General features: G+C 50.7%; 1 protein-coding gene across 1 annotated transcript in view; it reads left to right on the top strand.

Annotated features, from left to right (window-relative positions):
- LOC138480685 (cysteine and histidine-rich domain-containing protein 1-like) overlaps nucleotides 1-22,205 on the top strand; it is a 225,847-nt gene that overhangs the window by 34,302 nt on the left and 169,340 nt on the right. Inside the window, exons 2-3 of the mRNA XM_069612362.1 lie at nucleotides 14,924-14,973; nucleotides 17,810-17,866. Of these exons, the coding sequence (XP_069468463.1) occupies nucleotides 14,924-14,973; nucleotides 17,810-17,866 (107 nt within the window). The remainder of the gene's footprint in view (nucleotides 1-14,923; nucleotides 14,974-17,809; nucleotides 17,867-22,205) is intronic.

Raw genomic sequence — 22,205 nt, 5'->3', positions numbered from 1 at the left:
GCCGCAGTCTGCTAAATCCTGGGCGCAGTCTGTTCATTCTTTGGTGGTGATCAGATGGGTGAAGGACACCCAGAAGTGGCACATTCATCTAGGTCTATCGTGGAGAGGGCTCAATCCTAGCCGCAGTCTGCTCAATCCTGGGCGCAGTCTGTTCATTCTCTGGTGGTGATCAGATGGGTGAAGGACACCCAGAAGTGGCACATTCATCTAGGACTATCATGGGGAGGGCTCAATCCTAGCCGCAGTCTGCTCAATCCTGGGCGCAGTCTGTTCATTCTCTGGTGGTGATCAGATGGGTGAAGGACACCCAGAAGTGGCACATTCATCTAGGTCTATCGTGGAGAGGGCTCAATCCTGGCTGCAGTCTGTTGATTCTCTGGTGGTGATCAGATGGGTGAAGGACACCCAGAAGTGGCACATTCATCTAGGAGTATCATGGAGAGGGCTCAATCCTGGCTGCAGTCTGTCGATTCTCTGGTGGTGATCAGATGGGTGAAGGACACCCAGAAGTGGCACATTCATCTAGGAGTATCATGGAGAGGGCTCAATCCTGGCTGCAGTCTGTTGATTCTCTGGTGGTGATCAGATGGGTGAAGGACACCCAGAAGTGGCACATTCATCTAGGACTATCATGGAGAGTGCTCAATCCTAGCCGCAGTCTGTTCATTCTCTGGTGGTGATCAGATGGGTGAAAGACACCCAGAAGTGGCACATTCATCTAGGACTATCATGGAGAGGACTCAATACTGGCCACAGTCTGTTCATTCTCTGGTAGTGATCAGATGGGTGAAAGACACTCAGAAGTGGCACATTCATCTAGGAGTATCATGGAGAGGGCTCAATCCTGGCCGCAGTCTGTTCGTTCTCTGGTGGTGATCAGATGGGTGAAAGACACCCAGAAGTGATACATTCATCTAGGACTATCATGGAGAGTGCTCAATCCTGGGCGCAGTCTGTTGGTTCGCTGGTGGTTATCAGATGGGTGAAAGACACCCAGAAGTGGCACATTCATCTAGGAGTATCATGGAGAGGGCTCAATCCTGGCTGCAGTCTGTTGATTCTCTGGTGGTGATCAGATGGGTGAAGGACACCTAGAAGTGGCACATTCATCTAGGTCTATCGTGGAGAGGGCTCAATCCTGGCTGCAGTCTGTTGATTCTCTGGTGGTGATCAGATGGGTGAAGGACACCCAGAAGTGGCACATTCATCTAGGAGTATCATGGAGAGGGCTCAATCCTGGCTGCAGTCTGTTGATTCTCTGGTGTTGATCAGATGGGTGAAGGACACCCAGAAGTGGCACATTCATGTAGGTCTATCGTGGAGAGGGCTCAATCCTAGCCGCAGTCTGCTCAATCCTGGGCACAGTTTGTTCATTCTCTGGTGGTGATCAGATGGGTGAAGGACACCCAGAAGTGGCACATTCATCTAGGACTATCATGGAGAGGGCTCAATCCTAGCCGCAGTCTGCTCAATCCTGGGCGCAGTCTGTTCATTCTCTGGTGGTGATCAGATGGGTGAAGGACACCCAGAAGTGGCACATTCATCTAGGACTATCATGGAGAGGGCTCAATCCTAGCCGCAGTCTGCTCAATCCTGGGCGCAGTCTGTTCATTCTCTGGTGGTGATCAGATGGGTGAAGGAAACCCAGAAGTGGCACATTCATCTAGGTCTATCGTGGAGAGGGCTCAATCCTAGCCGCAGTCTGCTCAATCCTGGGCGCAGTCTGTTCATTCTCTGGTGGTGATCAGATGGGTGAAGGACACCCAGAAGTGACACATTCATCTAGGTCTATTGTGGAGAGGGCTCAATCCTGGCTGCAGTCTGCTCAATCCTGGGCGCAGTCTGTTCATTCTCTGGTGGTGATCAGATGGGTGAAGGACACCCAGAAGTGGCACATTCATCTAGGACTATCATGGAGAGGGCTCAATCCTAGCCGCAGTCTGCTAAATCCTGGGCGCAGTCTGTTCATTCTTTGGTGGTGATCAGATGGGTGAAGGACACCCAGAAGTGGCACATTCATCTAGGTCTATCGTGGAGAGGGCTCAATCCTAGCCGCAGTCTGCTCAATCCTGGGCGCAGTCTGTTCATTCTCTGGTGGTGATCAGATGGGTGAAGGACACCCAGAAGTGGCACATTCATCTAGGACTATCATGGGGAGGGCTCAATCCTAGCCGCAGTCTGCTCAATCCTGGGCGCAGTCTGTTCATTCTCTGGTGGTGATCAGATGGGTGAAGGACACCCAGAAGTGGCACATTCATCTAGGTCTATCGTGGAGAGGGCTCAATCCTGGCTGCAGTCTGCTCAATCCTGGGCGCAGTCTGTTCATTCTCTGGTGGTGATCAGATGGGTGAAGGACACCCAGAAGTGGCACATTCATCTAGGACTATCATGGAGAGGGCTCAATCCTAGCCGCAGTCTGCTAAATCCTGGGCGCAGTCTGTTCATTCTTTGGTGGTGATCAGATGGGTGAAGGACACCCAGAAGTGGCACATTCATCTAGGTCTATCGTGGAGAGGGCTCAATCCTAGCCGCAGTCTGCTCAATCCTGGGCGCAGTCTGTTCATTCTCTGGTGGTGATCAGATGGGTGAAGGACACCCAGAAGTGGCACATTCATCTAGGACTATCATGGGGAGGGCTCAATCCTAGCCGCAGTCTGCTCAATCCTGGGCGCAGTCTGTTCATTCTCTGGTGGTGATCAGATGGGTGAAGGACACCCAGAAGTGGCACATTCATCTAGGTCTATCGTGGAGAGGGCTCAATCCTGGCTGCAGTCTGTTGATTCTCTGGTGGTGATCAGATGGGTGAAGGACACCCAGAAGTGGCACATTCATCTAGGAGTATCATGGAGAGGGCTCAATCCTGGCTGCAGTCTGTCGATTCTCTGGTGGTGATCAGATGGGTGAAGGACACCCAGAAGTGGCACATTCATCTAGGAGTATCATGGAGAGGGCTCAATCCTGGCTGCAGTCTGTTGATTCTCTGGTGGTGATCAGATGGGTGAAGGACACCCAGAAGTGGCACATTCATCTAGGACTATCATGGAGAGTGCTCAATCCTAGCCGCAGTCTGTTCATTCTCTGGTGGTGATCAGATGGGTGAAAGACACCCAGAAGTGGCACATTCATCTAGGACTATCATGGAGAGGACTCAATACTGGCCACAGTCTGTTCATTCTCTGGTAGTGATCAGATGGGTGAAAGACACTCAGAAGTGGCACATTCATCTAGGAGTATCATGGAGAGGGCTCAATCCTGGCCGCAGTCTGTTCGTTCTCTGGTGGTGATCAGATGGGTGAAAGACACCCAGAAGTGATACATTCATCTAGGACTATCATGGAGAGTGCTCAATCCTGGGCGCAGTCTGTTGGTTCGCTGGTGGTTATCAGATGGGTGAAAGACACCCAGAAGTGGCACATTCATCTAGGACTATCATGGAGAGTGCTCAATCCTGGCCAGAGTCTGTTGATTCTCTGGTGGTGATCAGATGGGTGAAGGACATCCGGAAGTGGCACATTCATCTAGGACTATCGTGGAGAGTGCTCAATCCTGGCTGCAGTCTGTTCATTCTCTGGTGGCGATCAGATGGGTGAAAGACACCCAGAAGTGGCACATTCATCTAGGACTATTATGGAGAGTGCTCAATCCTGGCTGCAGTCTGTTGATTCTCTGGTGGTGATCAGATGGGTGAAGGACACCCAGAAGTGGCACAATCATCTAGGACTGTCATGGAGAGTGCTCAATCCTGGCCGCAGTATGTTGATTCGCTGGTGGTGATCAGATGGGTGACGGACACTCGGAAGTGGCACATTCATCTAGGACTATCATGGAGAGTGATCAATCCTGGCCGCAGTCTGTTGATTCGCTGGTGGTGATCAGATGGGTAACGGACACTCGGAAGTGGCACATTCATCTAGGACTATCATGGAGAGGGGTCAATCCTAGCCGCAGTCTGCTCAATCTTGGGCGCAGTCTGTTCATTCTCTGGTGGTGATCAGATGGGTGAAGGACACCCAGAAGTGGCACATTCATCTAGGTCTATCGTGGAGAGGGCTCAATCCTAGCCGCAGTCTGCTCAATCCTGGGCATAATCTGTTCATTCTCTGGTGGTGATCAGATGGGTGAAGGACACCCAGAAGTGGCACATTCATCTAGGACTATCATGGAGAGGGCTCAATCCTAGCCGCAGTCTGCTCAATCCTGGGCGCAGTCTGTTCATTCTCTGGTGGTGATCAGATGGGTGAAGGACACCCAGAAGTGGCACATTCATCTAGGACTATCATGGAGAGGGCTCAATCCTAGCCGCAGTCTGCTCAATCCTGGGCGCAGTTTGTTCATTCTCTGGTGGTGATCAGATGGGTGACGGACACTCGGAAGTGGCACATTCATCTAGGACTATCATGGAGAGTGCTCTGTTGATTCGCTGGTGGTGATCAGATGGGTAACGGACACTCGGAAGTGGCACATTCATCTAGGACTATCATGGAGAGTGCTCAATCCTGGCCGCAGTCTGTTGATTCGCTGGTGGTGATCAGATGGCTGAAGGTCACTCGGAAGTGGCACATTCATCTAGGAGTATCATGGAGAGTGCTCAATCCTGGCTGCAGTCTGTTGATTCCTTGGTGGTGATGAGATGGGTGAAGGACACCGGAAGTGGCACATTCATCTAGGACTATCATGGAGAGTGCTCAATCCTGGCCACAGTCTGTTGATTCGCTGGTGGCAATCAGATGGATGAAAGACACCCGGAAGTGGCACGTTCATCTCGGACTATTATGGAGAGTGCTCAATTCTGGCTGCAGTCTGTTGATTCGCTGGTGGTGATCAGATGGGTGAAAGACACCCAGAAGTGGCACATTCATCTAGGACTATCGTGGAGAGTGCTCAATCCTGGCCGCAGTCTGTTGATTCGCTGGTGGTGATCAGATGGGTGAAAGACACCCAGAAGTGGCACATTCATCTAGGACTGTCGTGAAGAGTGCTCAATCCTGGCCGCAGTCTGTTGATTCGCTGGTGGTGATCAGATGGGTGAAGGACACCCAGAAGTGGCACATTCATCTAGGACTATCATGGAGAGGGGTCAATCCTAGCCGCAGTCTGCTCAATCCTGGGCGCAGTCTGTTCATTCTCTGGTGGTGATCAGATGGGTGAAGGACACCCAGAAGTGGCACATTCATCTAGGTCTATCGTGGAGAGGGCTCAATCCTAGCCGCAGTCTGCTCAATCCTGGGCATAATCTGTTCATTCTCTGGTGGTGATCAGATGGGTGAAGGACACCCAGAAGTGGCACATTCATCTAGGACTATCATGGAGAGGGCTCAATCCTAGCCGCAGTCTGCTCAATCCTGGGCGCAGTCTGTTCATTCTCTGGTGGTGATCAGATGGGTGAAGGACACCCAGAAGTGGCACATTCATCTAGGACTATCATGGAGAGGGCTCAATCCTAGCCGCAGTCTGCTCAATCCTGGGCGCAGTCTGTTCATTCTCTGGTGGTGATCAGATGGGTGAAGGACACCCAGAAGTGGCACATTCATCTAGGTCTATCGTGGAGAGGGCTCAATCCTGGGCGCAGTCTGTTCATTCTCTGGTGGTGATCAGATGGGTGAAGGACACCCAGAAGTGGCACATTCATCTAGGACTATCATGGAGAGGGCTCAATCCTAGCCGCAGTCTGCTCAATCCTGGTCATAATCTGTTCATTCTCTGGTGGTGATCAGATGGGTGAAGGACACCCAGAAGTGGCACATTCATCTAGGACTATCATGGAGAGGGCTCAATCCTAGCCGCAGTCTGCTCAATCCTGGGCGCAGTCTGTTCATTCTCTGGTGGTGATCAGATGGGTGAAGGACACCCAGAAGTGGCACATTTATCTAGGACTATCATGGAGAGGGCTCAATCCTAGCCGCAGTCTGCTCAATCCTGGGCGCAGTCTGTTCATTCTCTGGTGGTGATCAGATGGGTGAAGGACACCCAGAAGTGGCACATTCATCTAGGTCTATCGTGGAGAGGGCTCAATCCTGGGCGCAGTCTGTTCATTCTCTGGTGGTGATCAGATGGGTGAAGGACACCCAGAAGTGGCACATTCATCTAGGACTATCATGGAGAGGGCTCAATCCTAGCCGCAGTCTGCTCAATCCTGGGCGCAGTCTGTTCATTCTCTGGTGGTGATCAGATGGGTGAAGGACACCCAGAAGTGGCTCATTCATCTAGGACTATCATGGAGAGGGCTCAATCCTAGCCGCAGTCTGCTCAATCATGGGCGCAGTCTGTTCATTCTCTGGTGGTGATCAGATGGGTGAAGGACACCCAGAAGTGGCACATTCATCTAGGACTATCATGGAGAGGGCTCAATCCTAGCCGCAGTCTGCTCAATCCTGGGCGCAGTCTGTTCATTCTCTGGTGGTGATCAGATGGGTGAAGGACACCCAGAAGTGGCACATTCATCTAGGACTTTCATGGAGAGGGCGCAATCCTAGCCGCAGTCTGCTCAATCCTGGGCGCAGTCTGTTCATTCTCTGGTGGTGATCAGATGGGTGAAGGACACCCAGAAGTGGCACATTCATCTAGGACTATAATGGAGAGGGCTCAATCCTAGCCGCAGTCTGCTCAATCCTGGGTGCAGTCTGTTCATTCTCTGGTGGTGATCAGATGGGTGAAGGACACCCAGAAGTGGCACATTCATCTAGGTCTATCGTGGAGAGGGCTCAATCCTAGCCGCAGTCTGCTCAATCCTGGGTGCAGTCTGTTCATTCTCTGGTGGTGATCAGATGGGTGAAGGACACCCAGAAGTGGCACATTCATCTAGGACTATCATGGAGAGGGCTCAATCCTAGCCGCAGTCTGCTCAATCCTGGGCGCAGTCTGTTCATTCTCTGGTGGTGATCAGATGGGTGAAGGACACCCAGAAGTGGCACATTCATCTAGGCCTATCGTGGAGAGGGCTCAATCCTGGCTGCAGTCTGTTGATTCTCTGGTGGTGATCAGATGGGTGAAGGACACCCAGAAGTGGCACATTCATCTAGGAGTATCATGGAGAGGGCTCAATCCTGGCTGCAGTCTGTTGATTCTCTGGTGGTGATCAGATGGGTGAAGGACACCCAGAAGTGGCACATTCATCTAGGTCTATCGTGGAGAGGGCTCAATCCTAGCCGCAGTTTGCTCAATCCTGGGCGCAGTCTGTTCATTCTCTGGTGGTGATCAGATGGGTGAAGGACACCCAGAAGTGGCACATTCATCTAGGACTATCATGGAGAGGGCTCAATCCTAGCCGCAGTCTGCTCAATCCTGGGCGCAGTCTGTTCATTCTCTGGTGGTGATCAGATGGGTGAAGGACACCCAGAAGTGGCACATTCATTTAGGACTATCATGGAGAGGGCTCAATCCTAGCCACAGTCTGCTCAATCCTGGCCGCAGTCTGTTGATTCTCTGGTGGTGATCAGATGGGTGAAGGACACCCGGAAGTGGCACATTCATATAGGTCTATCGTGGAGAGGGCTCAATCCTGGCTGCAGTCTGCTCAATCCTGGGCGCAGTCTGTTCATTCTCTGGTGGTGATCAGATGGGTGAAGGACACCCAGAAGTGCCACATTCATCTAGGACTATCATGGAGAGGGCTCAATCCTAGCTGCAGTCTGCTCAATCCTGGGCGCAGTCTGTTCATTCTCTGGCGGTGATCAGATGGGTGAAGGACACCCAGAAGTGGCACATTCATTTAGGTCTATCGTGGAGAGGGCTCAATCCTGGCTGCAGTCTGTTGATTCTCTGGTGGTGATCAGATGGGTGAAGGACACCCAGAAGTGGCACATTCATCTAGGAGTATCATGGAGAGGACTCAATCCTGGCTGCAGTCTGTCGATTCTCTGGTGGTGATCAGATGGGTTAAGGACACCCAGAAGTGGCACATTCATCTAGGAGTATCATGGAGAGGGCTCAATCCTGGCTGCATTCTGTCGATTCTCTGGTGGTGATCAGATGGGTGAAGGACACCCAGAAGTGGCACATTCATCTAGGAGTATCATGGAGAGGGCTCAATCCTGGCTGCAGTCTGTTGATTCTCTGGTGGTGATCAGATGGGTGAAGGACACCCAGAAGTGGCACATTCATCTAGGAGTATCATGGAGAGGACTCAATCCTGGCTGCAGTCTGTCGATTCTCTGGTGGTGATCAGATGGGTTAAGGACACCCAGAAGTGGCACATTCATCTAGGAGTATCATGGAGAGGGCTCAATCCTGGCTGCATTCTGTCGATTCTCTGGTGGTGATCAGATGGGTGAAGGACACCCAGAAGTGGCACATTCATCTAGGAGTATCATGGAGAGGGCTCAATCCTGGCTGCAGTCTGTTGATTCTCTGGTGGTGATCAGATGGGTGAAGGACACCCAGAAGTGGCACATTCATCTAGGACTATCATGGAGAGTGCTCAATCCTAGCCGCAGTCTGTGCATTCTCTGGTGGTGATCAGATGGGTGAAAGACACCCAGAAGTGGCACATTCATTTAGGACTATCATGGAGAGGGCTCAATCCTGACCACAGTCTGTTCATTCTCTGGTAGTGATTAGATGGGTGAAAGACACTCAGAAGTGGCACATTCATCTAGGAGTATCATGGAGAGGGCTCAATCCTGGCCGCAGACTGTTGATTCTCTGGTGGTGATCAGATGGGTGAAAGACACCCAGAAGTGGCACATTCATCTAGGACTATCATGGAGAGTGCTCAATCCTGGCCGCATTCTGTTGATTCTCTGGTGGTGATCAGATGGGTGAAGGACACCCAGAAGTGGCACATTCATCTAGGTCTATTATGGAGAGTGCTCAATCCTGGCCGCAGTCTGTTGATTCTCTGGTGGTAATCAGATCGGTGAAGGACACCCAGAAGTCTCTGTGGCTTGACGTTGTACACATTGACTTTTGATTGTGTTGAGTGCTTCCTCTAGTTCAAGAAAGCATACGCACGCTTTCACATAAGACAGATTTGGTTTTGGATGCATGGTGGTGGCCACAGACGGCTAATATAACTGCTTTCACTGACAATGCTTGGAATGGGAAATTGAAGGGCCTGTACTACTAGTCCGTCGTCTCCTTCCATGCTGCATGTGTTGTATAGTTTGGATGAATAACACCTAGTTATTGTCGTTTTAGTCCCCATTGCACGCCCTGCCTGGCGCGGTGACTCTGAATACTCATCTTATTCTCGGTCTCTTGGATGTCTACATGCCCTCACACAGTGATGTCATTTCCCAAAGGTTGACCATTCTACACCTCTGGTGGTCAGTGACTAGGCGAGACTTTTGCAATGACTGGGATGCAGTCCAAGTGTAATACACCATCGCATCGCATGTCTTTTGCCTGTCGCCATTGGAAGCTTACATCGTCCGCATTTCCTTGTGGGCTGAAGTACAGAGGGAGAAAACCCAGCTGTGGCTTAGAGGTACCTTCTCCTGTTCTTCTCCCAAAAGCACTAAGCTACATCCTGGGGGGCACAGTCCATTCTAGCCTGGTGTAGGCTGTTCCAGGGGCCTCTGGCAGCATACATGGCTGTGCCCATTCTTTTTGAGTTCACATGCCTAGGTTTTAAATGACGCCCAGGGTTGCCTTATAGTGCCCCTAATACCCACTCTGCAAAACAAGCCAGTGCTTACTGAACACCCCACCTCAAAGCCAAGGTGTAGGTGGCATCCTGCTCATGTTGCATAAAACGGCACCAGCCTCACACCTCTCTCAGCCTCCCCCTAGCCACGCCTCTGGTCACCTTCAGTTTCAGATAACACAGAAGCGCAGCAGGGCCACAGCGTCAAGAGGCGCACCTGCGGCTACTGCTACGCAAACAGAATCACTAGTGCGCATGTCCTCTTTGCGTAACCGCTAGGTCACGTGACTGGACGTAGCCACTAGGCAGCATCTCATGGCAAGCCACTAGTGCACATGTCCTCTTTGCGTAACCGCTCGGTCACGTGACTGGACGTAGCCACTAGGCAGCATCTCATGGCAAGCCACTAGTGCACATGTCCTCTTTGCGTAACCGCTAGGTCACGTGACTGGACGTAGCCACTAGGCAGCGTCTCATGGCAAGCCACTAGTGCGCATGTCCTCTTTGCGTAACCGCTAGGTCACGTGACTGAACGCAGCATCTGCTTAGCGACTAGGCCCATACAGGCGATTGTGGCAGGGGATGGTGATAGGAAGGATGTGATTTTGGACATTAGGATGAAGATTGATCGGTGTGCGCGCAGGGGTATGGATTTGGAGTTGGCGTGGGTTCCTAGTCACAGTGGCATTTTGGGAAATGAGTTGGTGGATCTGGCGGCTGGTGAGGGTATGAGGAGGGGAGTGATTGATGTGAGGTTGCCTTTGAGTGTGAATGAGGTGAAAGCTGTGATGGTGAGACGGGTCCTGGATGAGTGGCAGGAAAGGTGGGTGAATGGGGTGAAGGGTAGGTGGATGTTCGGTATTCATGGGAAAGTGTCGGTGAAGGTGGATGCAGGGAGTTCAGAATGGAGGAGGGGGGAGGAGGTGATGCTGAATCGGTTGAGGATAGGTCATGTGGGGCTGAATGACTGTCTATTTCGAATAGGGAAGCGTGAATCAAGGGACTGTGCGGTGTGTGGGGTGCCTGAAACGGTGGGACATTTTTTGATTAGGTGTGAAAGACATGTTGCAGAGAGAGAATTGATGAGGGTTCGGTTGACTGCGTTGGGTGTGGCTGAGCTGAGTGGGAGGACTATACTGGGAGGTGATGGGGAGAGAGGCAGGAGGAGGAGTAGTGTGTTGTTGGATTTTGTGAGGCAGACGGGGAGGTGGGAGGAGTTGTGAGCTTAAATGGAGCCAAATAATAATTAGTGGGTACGGTGCACATCATCCTATAGGATGGGGAAGCGCCTGCGTGGGTCCGCCCACGCCTCCGATAATTAAGAAGAAGAAGTGACTAGGCCCTCTGGCCCCGCCGCCCCGAAGGCACCTAGTGCTCGAGCCCCGGGCAACCTGCGGAAGGATGAGGCCCACCGTGCAACACTCGAAAGTGAGAGGCTGAAGAGAGGAGAGATGGAGGGGTTACTCTCCCAGTCCCAGCTGCAAAGGGGTCAGCAGGGATGCAGGATAGGCAGCCTGGGGGATGGGCACCCGCTTAGCTGGAGTTTCTTGTGGGAAGTTGGACAGTAAGAAGAGTGAGAGCTTGGGATGTTCTGGAGAGTAGGAAGGAGGAGGGAATGAGTGTCCAATGTTTTAGACTTTGAAGAAGCGGCTGCCCAGCCAAGAGTGAGGAGGAGAAAGAGCGCAGTTTAAGGTGGGCAAGCTTGGATTGGAAGGTCATGGATAGCCTCTGAAGATGAGAGTGGACAGTGGAGGGGTCATGCTGTGTCATGTATGCCTTGCTATGCCTTCTTATGCCTCTGTTGCCGCAACTTGCATTTCCTGTCCTCCTTATGCTTTGTTGTTGTACCTTATTCGCTGTATCAAGAGTCTGCAACCTCTGGCTCTCCACGTGTGTTGGACTACATCTCCCATCAGCCCTAGCCACCATAGTCAACAGTGAGGGACCACGGGAGTCTGGAATGTAGAACATCTGGAGAGCCACAGGTTCCAGAACCCTGGCAATATTATGCCTAGGTATGCCAGTTCACGCTATGCCAGGGTGCGATCTGTAATTGGTAGTCAGGCTTAGATGGGCTGAGGCTTTAACACGGAACATGCACTGGAGTCTGACATAGCAAGCACATGCCACATGCGACTGCATGCATCACATAGCCAGTGTTATCATGCTGATAAGTACCTCGAAGGGGTGCTTTGCTGTCCTCTGCTAATGTGTTAATCTGTTGTGCATGCCATGACAGGTCAAAGTGTAAGTGTGGCACGTGCTTACCATTCTGCAGTGGTGTTACTCCGTGCCATGCACCATGTGTAGGTGCCCCTGACAGATGGAAGGCACTCATTGGTAGCAGCCCCATGCCACCACCTCACCCAAAGCCAATACCAGCTGTGAACTAACCCTTCAGACTCCCACACTGACACCACATGTCTCGCCACAAAGCCATGACACTAATACACTGCATGACAATCACCCATGGCCAAACTCTCAAGACGTATGACATGCAAGCAGGCGAGGTCATCACCAGACAGCACTTGATTTCAAACACTCCCACCTCTGGGGTGTGCTGGACACAGCCGCCTAGAAGCGTATCTACACACGGCACAGTCCAGACCCCCCTCCTCTCTGCGGTGCTACTGCTCATGTCCACCCCAAGCCACCTCGTGCAGGCCCCTGGCCGCAAAGAGGCCACGGAAGCTATTAAAGAGAACACAACAGATCACGAGGCGCTGTAAAGCAAAGCAGAAATGGCAACTGGGCAGAGCGAGATGGGAGAAAGCATTTGCCGTTTACAAAGTGTATCTTTTGACGCTCATAGCAGCATTAATTGCTCGTCCCTGAGGCGTGCGTCCTCATCCATCAGAATAAGGCGGCTTCCTTCTAGGCGCTTGTCTTTAACTGAAGACGGCATTGCAAGAACTATTGAAGATTGGAAAATGCTATACTGCCCGTGTGTGTGTGTGTGTGTGTGTGCCTCCCCCGGGAGAAACTGCTGCACACAGGCATGCACTAATGCTGTGACACCCAGGCCCCGCCCCCCAGGGGGCGACTCACATACTGGCCCCACCTCCTCCACGCCGGGCACTTGCCATAATGGCGGTGCAGTAAATGAAATGATATTTTATTTATATTGCGCTCGTACCCAAGTGTTTCAGAGCGCGACCAAACAAAGGAAAGGGAACAGGGGAGAACAAAAAACAGCGACCTTACTAGGCCCAGTGACATTGAGAACGCGCAACTGCACGGGGAAGGGAAACAGGGGAAATTGCATGGGAAGGGGGAGAAATTGGAAAGTGCAGCGCATGGGAGACAATAAGATAACGAATAAATAAATAAGGTGATCAAAAACAGTGGTAGTGCAGACTCTGAGTGGCAAAGTGCAAGGGCAGTCAGATAGGGTGTATTTGATAAGTGCAGAAAAAGAATGGGGGTGGGGGCTGTATGGGTACAGATAAAGACCCCAGTACAAGGGGTGGCCCGGAGGCATTGCGGGAGGGTGGCAGGGTGAGCAGGTACCTGGGCCCGAAGATCAGAGGGTGGCCAGGTGCACAGTGCAGAGAGAGAAAACAGATCAGCAGGGGAGAAGAGGGGCAAAGGCAGAAGCGAAGAGGAAGGTCTTGAGGTGCTTCAGGAACCGGGGATGGTTCTCCTCAAGTTTCAGGGTGTCCGGAGGCTGTTCCAAAGCGAGGCCCCAGTCAAAGACAGAGATCTACCCCCAGCTCGCTTCTTTGAAAAACAACAGAATCGGAGGGAATTAGAAGTAGAGGAGCAAAGGGCTTGAGAAGGGAGGTATTTTATGTAGGGATAGTTGAAGGTATTTTGGACCCAGAAAGCCTTGTGGGCAATGCAGAGGGTTTTAAATGTAATCCTTGCATCCACTGGGAGTCAATGAAGGGATTTCAGAGCTGGAGAGATATGGTCCCAGGGCTTGAGGCCAAGGACAAGTCTCGCAGTCCTGTTCTGGATTAGTTGTAAAGGGCAGAGTGTGGAGGCAGGTAGATTTTGAAAGAGACTGTTACAGTAGTCCAATCTAGAGAGAACAAGAGCTTGGAAGACCATGAGCTTCTGGGGGAAGGAGAGGAAAGGCAGAATACCTCTAAGGAGGTGCAGTAAGAAGTTTGACTTTTTTGAGACGGCAGAGATGTAGGCGGAGAAGGAAAGTGTGGAGTCAAAGATGATCCAGAGGTTCTTAGCATCGCAGGTAGGGGTAGGGGGAGGGCCAAGGGAGGCCGACCAGAGAGTGAGGGGAACAGATGGTGTTGGTGTACCAATGAGGAGGATCTCAGTCTTGTTGGCATTTAGACAGAGATCGTTCGCGGCACACCAATTTTGAATAGCGATCGGAGATGAGGGAAGGAGAGCAGGTGGCTGAAGGGAGCCTGAAAATGAGTTGGGTGTCATCAGCATAGCACTGGAAGTTTGAGCAGAAAATGGAAATGCAGTAGGTGAGAGTTGCCAGGTATTGGTTGAAAAGCCAGGGCGACACGTTAGACCCCTGGGGAATACCACAGATAGAGAGGAAGATGGATGAAAGGAAGGACCCAAGTTGTACCTGGGAGGGTCGATCAGATAGAAAAGCGGTCAGCCATGCCAGAGCCTGATCGGTGATACCCAGGTGCGCGCCCAGGCCTCACGCGCACATGTAAAATGGCTGATTGGCACCCTGCTGAGGAAACTTCTGGCGGGAGGGAGGAATACCTAAGAGGAGGGGTGCATGACAGTATCTGCAGCAGGTGTGCTCCTTGGGGGCCTGAGCCTTGCCAGACGCTAGGTTGGGGGCACGCAAGCCTTTCTCTATTCAGACCCCCAGACTACGAACACACAATACATGCAAAACACCACTTCTATGCAGTCAATGTTGCTTTCTGACGTGAGGCTCAGTAAATACCTTAATACTAATGATATGCACACCTTATTATAAAACAATGCACAAGACATCCACATGCATAAAACACGCGTCCTCCTAGTGAGTACATGTAGAACCCGTGCCCAATGAGGTGCATTGGAGAAAACCATGAACATCTCCGGTCTTCACCTGGTCTGGTGCCTTACACCTGATTAACAGAGCCAACACTGGGGCAGGTCGGATGATCTGGAGTTCGCTTCAGTTTGAGGCTCTGTGCATGAAGACGGAGGCTCGCTAGGTGCATACAGAACATACATGTAGAGGATACATTAAGCACCTAAGTTAATGGCCAGGGCACATCTTGCCAGTGCTTTAAGCGTTATAAGAAATTGAGAGGGGCCCTCATTTGGGGGCGTGGTGTGCATGATGGGCGTGGCCTACATCACTAAGTATTTATCATAACACAGACTAATAACCCTTTCCTCCTCTTTGGCTTGCAGATGCCTGCCTGTCTCACCCCGGGACCCCTATATTCCACGACGCGCTCAAGGTGAGTGGCTCACACCGGTGCCTGCATGTGTCCAGGTCTATTCTCCACGCTCAAGCTGTGCACCCTTCTAAGACAGCAGGTGAAGGTCGAGACTCCTCATTTTCCCATGTCATGGAGCCCCCCAGGGCTTGCAACCGGAGTTAGTTTTATACAGCCAGAAGCTTTACAGCAGGGGCGTGCAACCTTTGGCTCTCCAGATGTGTTGGACTACCACTGCCATCCGCCCCAGCCAGCATGTTCAATGATGAGGGATCATGGGAGACATAGTCCAACAGATCCGCCCGCTGCAGACCCCTGCAGACCCCTGCTCTACAGGATATGATGGGTGCGTCCATGCAGGCTCTGGATACTTTGTGGAATAAAGGGTGCAAGCTTATTCTCTGACCCCCAGCCCCCGGTCCATTAGTAGTTTTTTACTTATATTGACCAGGTCTCTAGTGCTTTCTGGCTAGATCTGTGCTAGTCTTGTAGAATGCCCAGCTGGCCTAATCATGTTATGCCCCCACATCTGGGCCTCATTTCTAGTTCTATCTCCTAAATATGGGACACGGGTGTCATTTCCTGTCAAGGGTTTATTACCTTTTCAAAAGATATCTTGCTTATTGAAAGGGATGTACTTTTTGTGGCAAGGTAGCAAGACATTTTTCTAATACAGTTGCCAACATAGCCCAGGAGGTTTTGATACTGCGCTGATGCCCATAGACAGATGCCAGGGGACAGAACAGACCTCCTCACTTAAGAACCCAGAGACCCTTTCTGCTTTCTCCAAAAAACGCAGGCTGCTCCTAAGGCCTGTCCAGCTGTAGGCCAATTTCAACCATCCCTAGTCTGGCCAAGTTGTTTGGAAAAAGTGGTTACTAGACGGGTTCACAAATGTGGAGAGGGAAATATTGAAACTCATGACCCATTGAATTGGCACAGGCTGGCACCGCCTTTGCATGGCACAATCCTCCAGGACCTTTGAGGTGTCGGAGACGTAGCCATACTGGAGCCATGTAATAGCTCTTGTTCGACTCTCTGGCCCGGCATTCATGGGGATTCATGGAGATTAGAGTGGAAATGTTTATTTATTTATTTTTTATATTTATTGTGTGTGCTTCAGTAAAAAAGCTTTCACACATATATCCCCAAAAAATTAATAGCTACAATAAAAATACACTTCAAACACTCATCCCAGAACCTTCAGATTTCCCAATATAATTTCCTATAAATTCATATATATATATATAACATTATTCCAAATCTTTCACCGTAGATGTCTATACACCCGCAAACTCTTCTGTTAATATCTCAGCATTGAGCCAGACATCGGTTAAGGCAGCAGATGACACCATGAAGGCGCACCCAGTCCAGTGCGACCAGAAAGCCTCTTCCACGATGTTATCCAGGTGTGACACAAACTTTCCGTATTCTTGCCCATACACACTGTTTCACTTCGTGCACGACCTCCGAATATGTCTCACCATCTCCAAAGAGTCGTGACACAACCTGCACTGCCTCCTATCACGCGGGATGACTGTTCTGCTCCAGTGGCAACCAGAACAGGCAGTTGGTAATAGGTTGTAAAGGCCTAACTGGAAATCTCTCAAGTTCCCTATAGGCCAGTCTACCTCTGGGCAGAGGCCTACAGGGACATCCCCAGAGTTCCCTATAGGCCAGCCAGTCCACCCATGACCAGGGCACAGGGGGCTACAGGGAAATCACCAAGGATCCCCCATAGGCCAGTCCATCCATGACCAGGGCACGAAGGCCCACTGGTAAATCGCCAAGGATCCCCATAAGCTAATCCACCCCTTCCCAGGGAGCAGAGGCCCACCGGAAAATCTCCAGAGTTCCTCATAGGCCAGTCCACCCCTGCCCAGGGAGCAGAGGCCCGCTGGTAAATCGCCAAGGATTCCCATAGGCCAGTCCACCACTGCCCAGGGAGCTGAGGCACACCAGTAAATCTCTCAAGTTCCCTATAGGCCAGTCCACCTCTGGCCAGAGGCCTACGGGGACATCTCCAGAGTTCCCTATAGGCCAGCCAGTCCACCCATGACCAGGGCACAGAGGGCTACAGGGAAATCTCCAGAGTTCCCCATAGGTCAGTCCACCCCTCCCCAGGGAGCAGAGGCCTACACAGAAGTCTCCCAAGTTCCTTTTAGGCCAGTCTACCTGTGTGCAGAGACCTACTGGGAAATCTCCAGAGTTCCCTATAGGCCAGTCCACCCCTGCCCAGGGAGCTGAGGCCCACTGGGAAGTCGCCCAAGTTCCCTATAGGCCAGTCCACCTCTGTGCAGAGGCCTACTGGGAAATCTCCAGAGTTCCCTATAGGCCAGTCCACCTCTGGCGTTAGGGCACAAGTTTAGGGTATGTGCAAATTGACGGAAACCCCAGATGTTTAAGGAGGGGATTACGTCACGGTTAGGCCAGCTGTTAGTTATCCACACATCTGAACCCCAACAAAGCCTAATTCGCACACATTCCCAGTTGACTGCTTAGTATTTACCAGCAATCAAGAAAAAATCCCAAATCAAATAGTAGACTTTCGAAAGCAATATATTCCTTTGCCAGGGTGACTACTTGTGTCACCAGGAAAAAAACTATTTGTTCCGTCGAATTGCGGATGGCCCCCTTCTGCCGAGATGCAGAGTTTACCCGCAGAGTTTACATTCTGGTGCGTACAGTCGCTCGCCCCTTTCTCAAGAGAAACCAACCCTACACCCGCATTGCAGGCAGGAGCGCAACATGGCGGTGGGCGGCCATGATGAGGCGCGGCGCCAGCTGGGAAAGCGGGCCCTGACGCTGCTTCTTTCAGGCCTCTGCCTCACTCTGACTTTCTCCACCTTCCTTCCAGGGCTGGTCTTGTTGCAGGAAGCGCACGACCGATTTCTCTGAATTCCTCTCCATAAAGGTAAGACCTTCGCACTCTTCTAATGTGTGTTCCTCTCTTTGCTTCTGTCTCTGCCTATTTGTGACTCTTAAGTTCTCTGCCGGCCTTTGTTTCCCCCTCTCCTCTTTTTACTGTCTACATCTGTATTTGAGTTTGTTGGCGGGGCTGTAAAGAAGTTTCGAGTGGGAAAAGGGTGCGCTGAATTAAGCAGAGGCAGGTCCAAAAGCCCAAAGTCATACCCTGGCCCATTGCCCGCCCCTACACACACCGAGCCACCTTGAATAACCTCATGGGTCCCTCCAGACCTCTCCGGAGTGCAGTGTCTCCTATTTGCAGACCCCACAGTCACTGGTCAGACATCACTGAGACCTCCTGGTCTTTATCATGTGTGCAGTAGCACCTGGGCCATTCCAAGTGCCAGATGGGATTACCAATAAACGATTTCAGGCCCAAATAATTGGACAGACTCGACGAATGTGGCAAACTGCGACTTTATTATTAGCTCAGATAAAGTAGGGAAACCTAATGAAACAAACCAATTGCACCTCACTCACTCTCGAATACATCACCCCGATGTACGTCAGCTATGACGTCATCCTACATGGCAAACAGTAAAAACCTATCGAAAGAAGGGATTGGTTAAGGGAACACATATACCTGTACTTTGTTTAGTAGATGTTCGTAACATAGAGGCATGCCTTTAACTACCACTTACTACGTATAATACAGATTAATAGCAGAACAACAGCAACAGATTGACTTCTGCAACAATGTATGGTATACTGCTTCATAGGCCCTAATGATTGGTTGGCTATCTCTCCCAACCTTGGACATTCGCCTAGTTAGCAGCACGTGAGCAAAATGAAACCCAGGTGCAGTAAACAACGTCAGACCACTTCCCACTTTGGTCAATTATCCTATCATCTCTCATTAGTTAGGCCCTAAGCCAAGCCCCCTTCTTGTTTACAGTTGACCCCACTGACTGCTCTCTTCCTAGGCACATCGCTATCTTCAGCTGAAGCTTAATGAATAGGCCTTGTTTTCAAGTCTTGTACTACGTGTGAGGAGACCACGATTTTGTCCATTCTGTCCTTTTATTTAGTGCTATTTAATTCAATTAAGCTGGGTGCTGTTACTCCTCTAGGCCTCTGGAGACTTGGATGCTCCGTCTTGCATATGATTTCTGCATCTTTAATTGTTCAATACTTGGGTACTTGCAAATGTTTTCTCCTTCACTTAATCTAAAAGAAATATGTCCTGCGTATGTAACTTATTATCTTTGACTCCCCTTGTGCCTTGCAGTTTGCCTCTTAATGTGGCATCCTAGATCTCAAGCCAAACAGGCATTCTTTGTTCTTTGCACAAAGCTGTTTTTCAGCGCCTGTCAGCTCTGCAGTTCTGGTCTCTCGCTTCAAGGCTTCTTAGCTCACTATTATACAAAACCAACGTTCATCTTTCTATCATGGCCGCTATACCCGCGTTATATTTTCTCCTGCAGCAAGCTTCTGTATGTCTCATCTACCTTGCGATTCTGTGTATATACAAGATAAAACAAGCACTGTTAAGAGATATACCTCCTTTGCCTTTTGTGGTAACATGTGCCGAGGGAAGGCTATACTCTCAAGAGGGGCGTGAATGTAATTCAGCAACAACCCAAACAGCAAAGTGTAACAGTCCAACATAAAGGCAATGTCCAATCAAGGTTCTATAAAAAATAAATTGACTTTAATAAAATATATCATCTGCAAAATAACTAATCAGAAAAGCACTACACAAAACCCAACCCTGAGGAAAGAACATCGAATAAGCTAAGGTAACACAATGCAGCACTATGAGTAATATATCAGGGGTGTAGGGCAAGTAAAAACCTCAATGTTCTGTACAAAGAATACGTTTCTTGGATGCAAAAAGGGATTAATGTGCTAACCAGTCCCTAGGGGCAAAAGTGGACCAAGGGGCAGTTCATTGTCACTAGCACCTTCTTGTGGTTCTTGGTGGTTTTACAGCATCGAATCAGGCTTTGAGCTGTTGTGCAAGCGGGTTTAACCAAGTTCGAGGACTGTGCATCGTAGTTGATCCAAGCGTAGAGCAGGAATTGAGCCGGTTCGAACAGGAGCTCAGGAGTTTGAAGGTGGCACTCGAGCGATGCAGGTTGGAATCTGTCCCAGGGTCAGTTCGAAGTCGAACCAGTTTGCGACGGGTGTATTTGCTGGTTAGGATCGATGAGTGACTGGATGCAGAGATAGCTTAGAGCGGTTCGAGGCAGCATTAGAAGATTACTTTTCGAGGGGATCTCCCAGGGCTTGGTCGACTATTCATGAAGAGTGGCAATGAAGTTGCTAGCGGTTCAACTGTGGTTCGAAGGCTGTGGCTGCAACAAAGATCTTCTGTTTCAAGCCGAGACAACAACGCGCTCAGCTGGCTCAATGCAGCTGCAAACTTGTTTGAACATTTAGCACAGCGGTTTGATGTGGTAGAGAGCCAAAGTCAGTTCTGGAGTGTCCTGTAAAAGGCATCAAATTGGGCTTGAATCACAGTTCAAAGTAGTTTGATTGGAGAATACAAGACTCCTATCTGGCTACGTCCTCTGGTTGCTATGAGTCCGAATCAAGGGGCTCAAGGATATGTTTTGGCCCTTGTTCTCATTCCCCATGCATTAGGGAGGCCTGTTCACAGCTGCAGGTGTCCTCCAACACAGTGAAGGTTTGGGTACCATTGTGGCTGGCAGAGAGGCAGGCTTTGTCCCAGCAGCAGGCCACCCCCAATGGTCCCTTTGGATGAGCATTCCTCTGCCTTGGCCATTCAGTCTTCACCTCACTGGCGGAGGACTTTGGAGAGATCGACTCTCTCAACAGAGGTCCAATGACATCTTCTTGAAAGGTTGAAGTTCAAAAGAACATTCCCAGAAGTGATGTGAGACCACTTCTTTTCAAGTCCCAGGTGATTGGACTAAAGCTAGCATGCTGTAGGTGTCCAATCCCTGTTCTTGAAAGAAGTGGACTTTGCCCTTCTGACATCACACCCAAAGTGTTTTGTGCTAGAGGAACTGGAGGGGACAGGAATGACGAACAGAGGCAGAGTGTAACGCTCACCTGACTCCCACGGAGGCGCTGGCCTGGTTCGCGCTGCTGTGACCTCTTCAAAGGTGATGCGCAGGGTTCGGCAGACGGACTGGACGGGGCCCCCAAATCTGGCTTGTCTGGCTCGCAGAAGTATCCTTCTGTAGGCGAAAATAGGGGATTAACTGTCTACGGGGTAATGCAATCAGCCTCCCACTTTCCCCTCTCACCCTCCTCGAAACCCTTCTGTGATTCCTCGTAGCGTCTCACCTTAGGGTCTGGAAGGACGAGCTCTCCATACTGCTTCTGATGCAGGGGGGCGTTGGTATCCAGTTACTTCACTGGATTTTCGGATTGGTGAGAACCAAACTTGCTTGGCTTCCAGGTAAGTTTTTTGATAAGAGGTTCCCCTTGTGTCCATGCATTAATGTACTAATGCTAGTGTCTTTTTCCCCATAGGGGCCGGGGTACGGAATGCCGGGGAACAGGCACCGACCCGAGATGAGAGGTGAAATCCTTGTAGAAATCAGGTAAGTCTTTAATGAGCGTTTTTTGGTAATGTCTTTTCATTCGCTCATTAACGCTGATGTCTTTTTTTTCCCCTTAGGGGCTGGGGTCCGGAAATGCCAGGATGCGGCGCGGACCCGAAATGAAGAGGGAATGAATCAACAGGTAAGTCTTAACATGGAGAATTAGCTTTCCTTATTCTCTTCTCTCTCTCACCGTTTGTTCTGGTCTTTTTCTCCCTAGGCGCTGGGGCGTGACTGCGAATCCGGATGATCGCTGCTGAACATGGAGGCGCCCTGTAAAGGTGAGTGGAATGCGGCGCTGCAGCGATCGACGCAGTGAGGTTTTAAATAAAAGTCTTCCTTTTCTGGATTGTCGGCGAGATGTCTCCGGGATGCGGATTTAGCATGTAAGGACTTTTCCTTCTTCTGTTGTCTTCTTCTCTTCCTTTGCAGGTGATCAAGGATGCTGGCAGGCGTGGCAGAAGTCAGGATGCAGGAGCAGACACAGTGAGCGTCCAGCTGCTAGATGCAGAACAACGCGAAGCACGTGTGGCTGTTCGGGTGGGGTTTAAATAGCCTTGGAAGAAGTTCCAGGTATGTATCCTTCCTCCAATCAGGTATGTATCCTTTCCCGACCACGCCCGGATGGTAAATTAGTCCCACAGGTAAAGTAGTTCCTTTCAGGCCTCAAGGAGGCCGGGATCCTGCAGCATGGTCTGCATCAGGTAAGTGCCCCCAAGCACTTCCATAATGAGCCTGGCGCCTATGGCGCCAGGACTGATGTCTTTTATG

The sequence above is a fragment of the Ambystoma mexicanum genome, chromosome 5p, assembly GCF_040938575.1.
Source record: "Ambystoma mexicanum isolate Mex_15411 chromosome 5p, UKY_AmexF1_1, whole genome shotgun sequence".
Taxonomy (NCBI): Eukaryota; Metazoa; Chordata; class Amphibia; order Caudata; family Ambystomatidae; genus Ambystoma; species Ambystoma mexicanum.
Note: the sequence above shows the minus strand (reverse complement) of the source record. Positions and strands in the feature narration are given on the sequence as shown.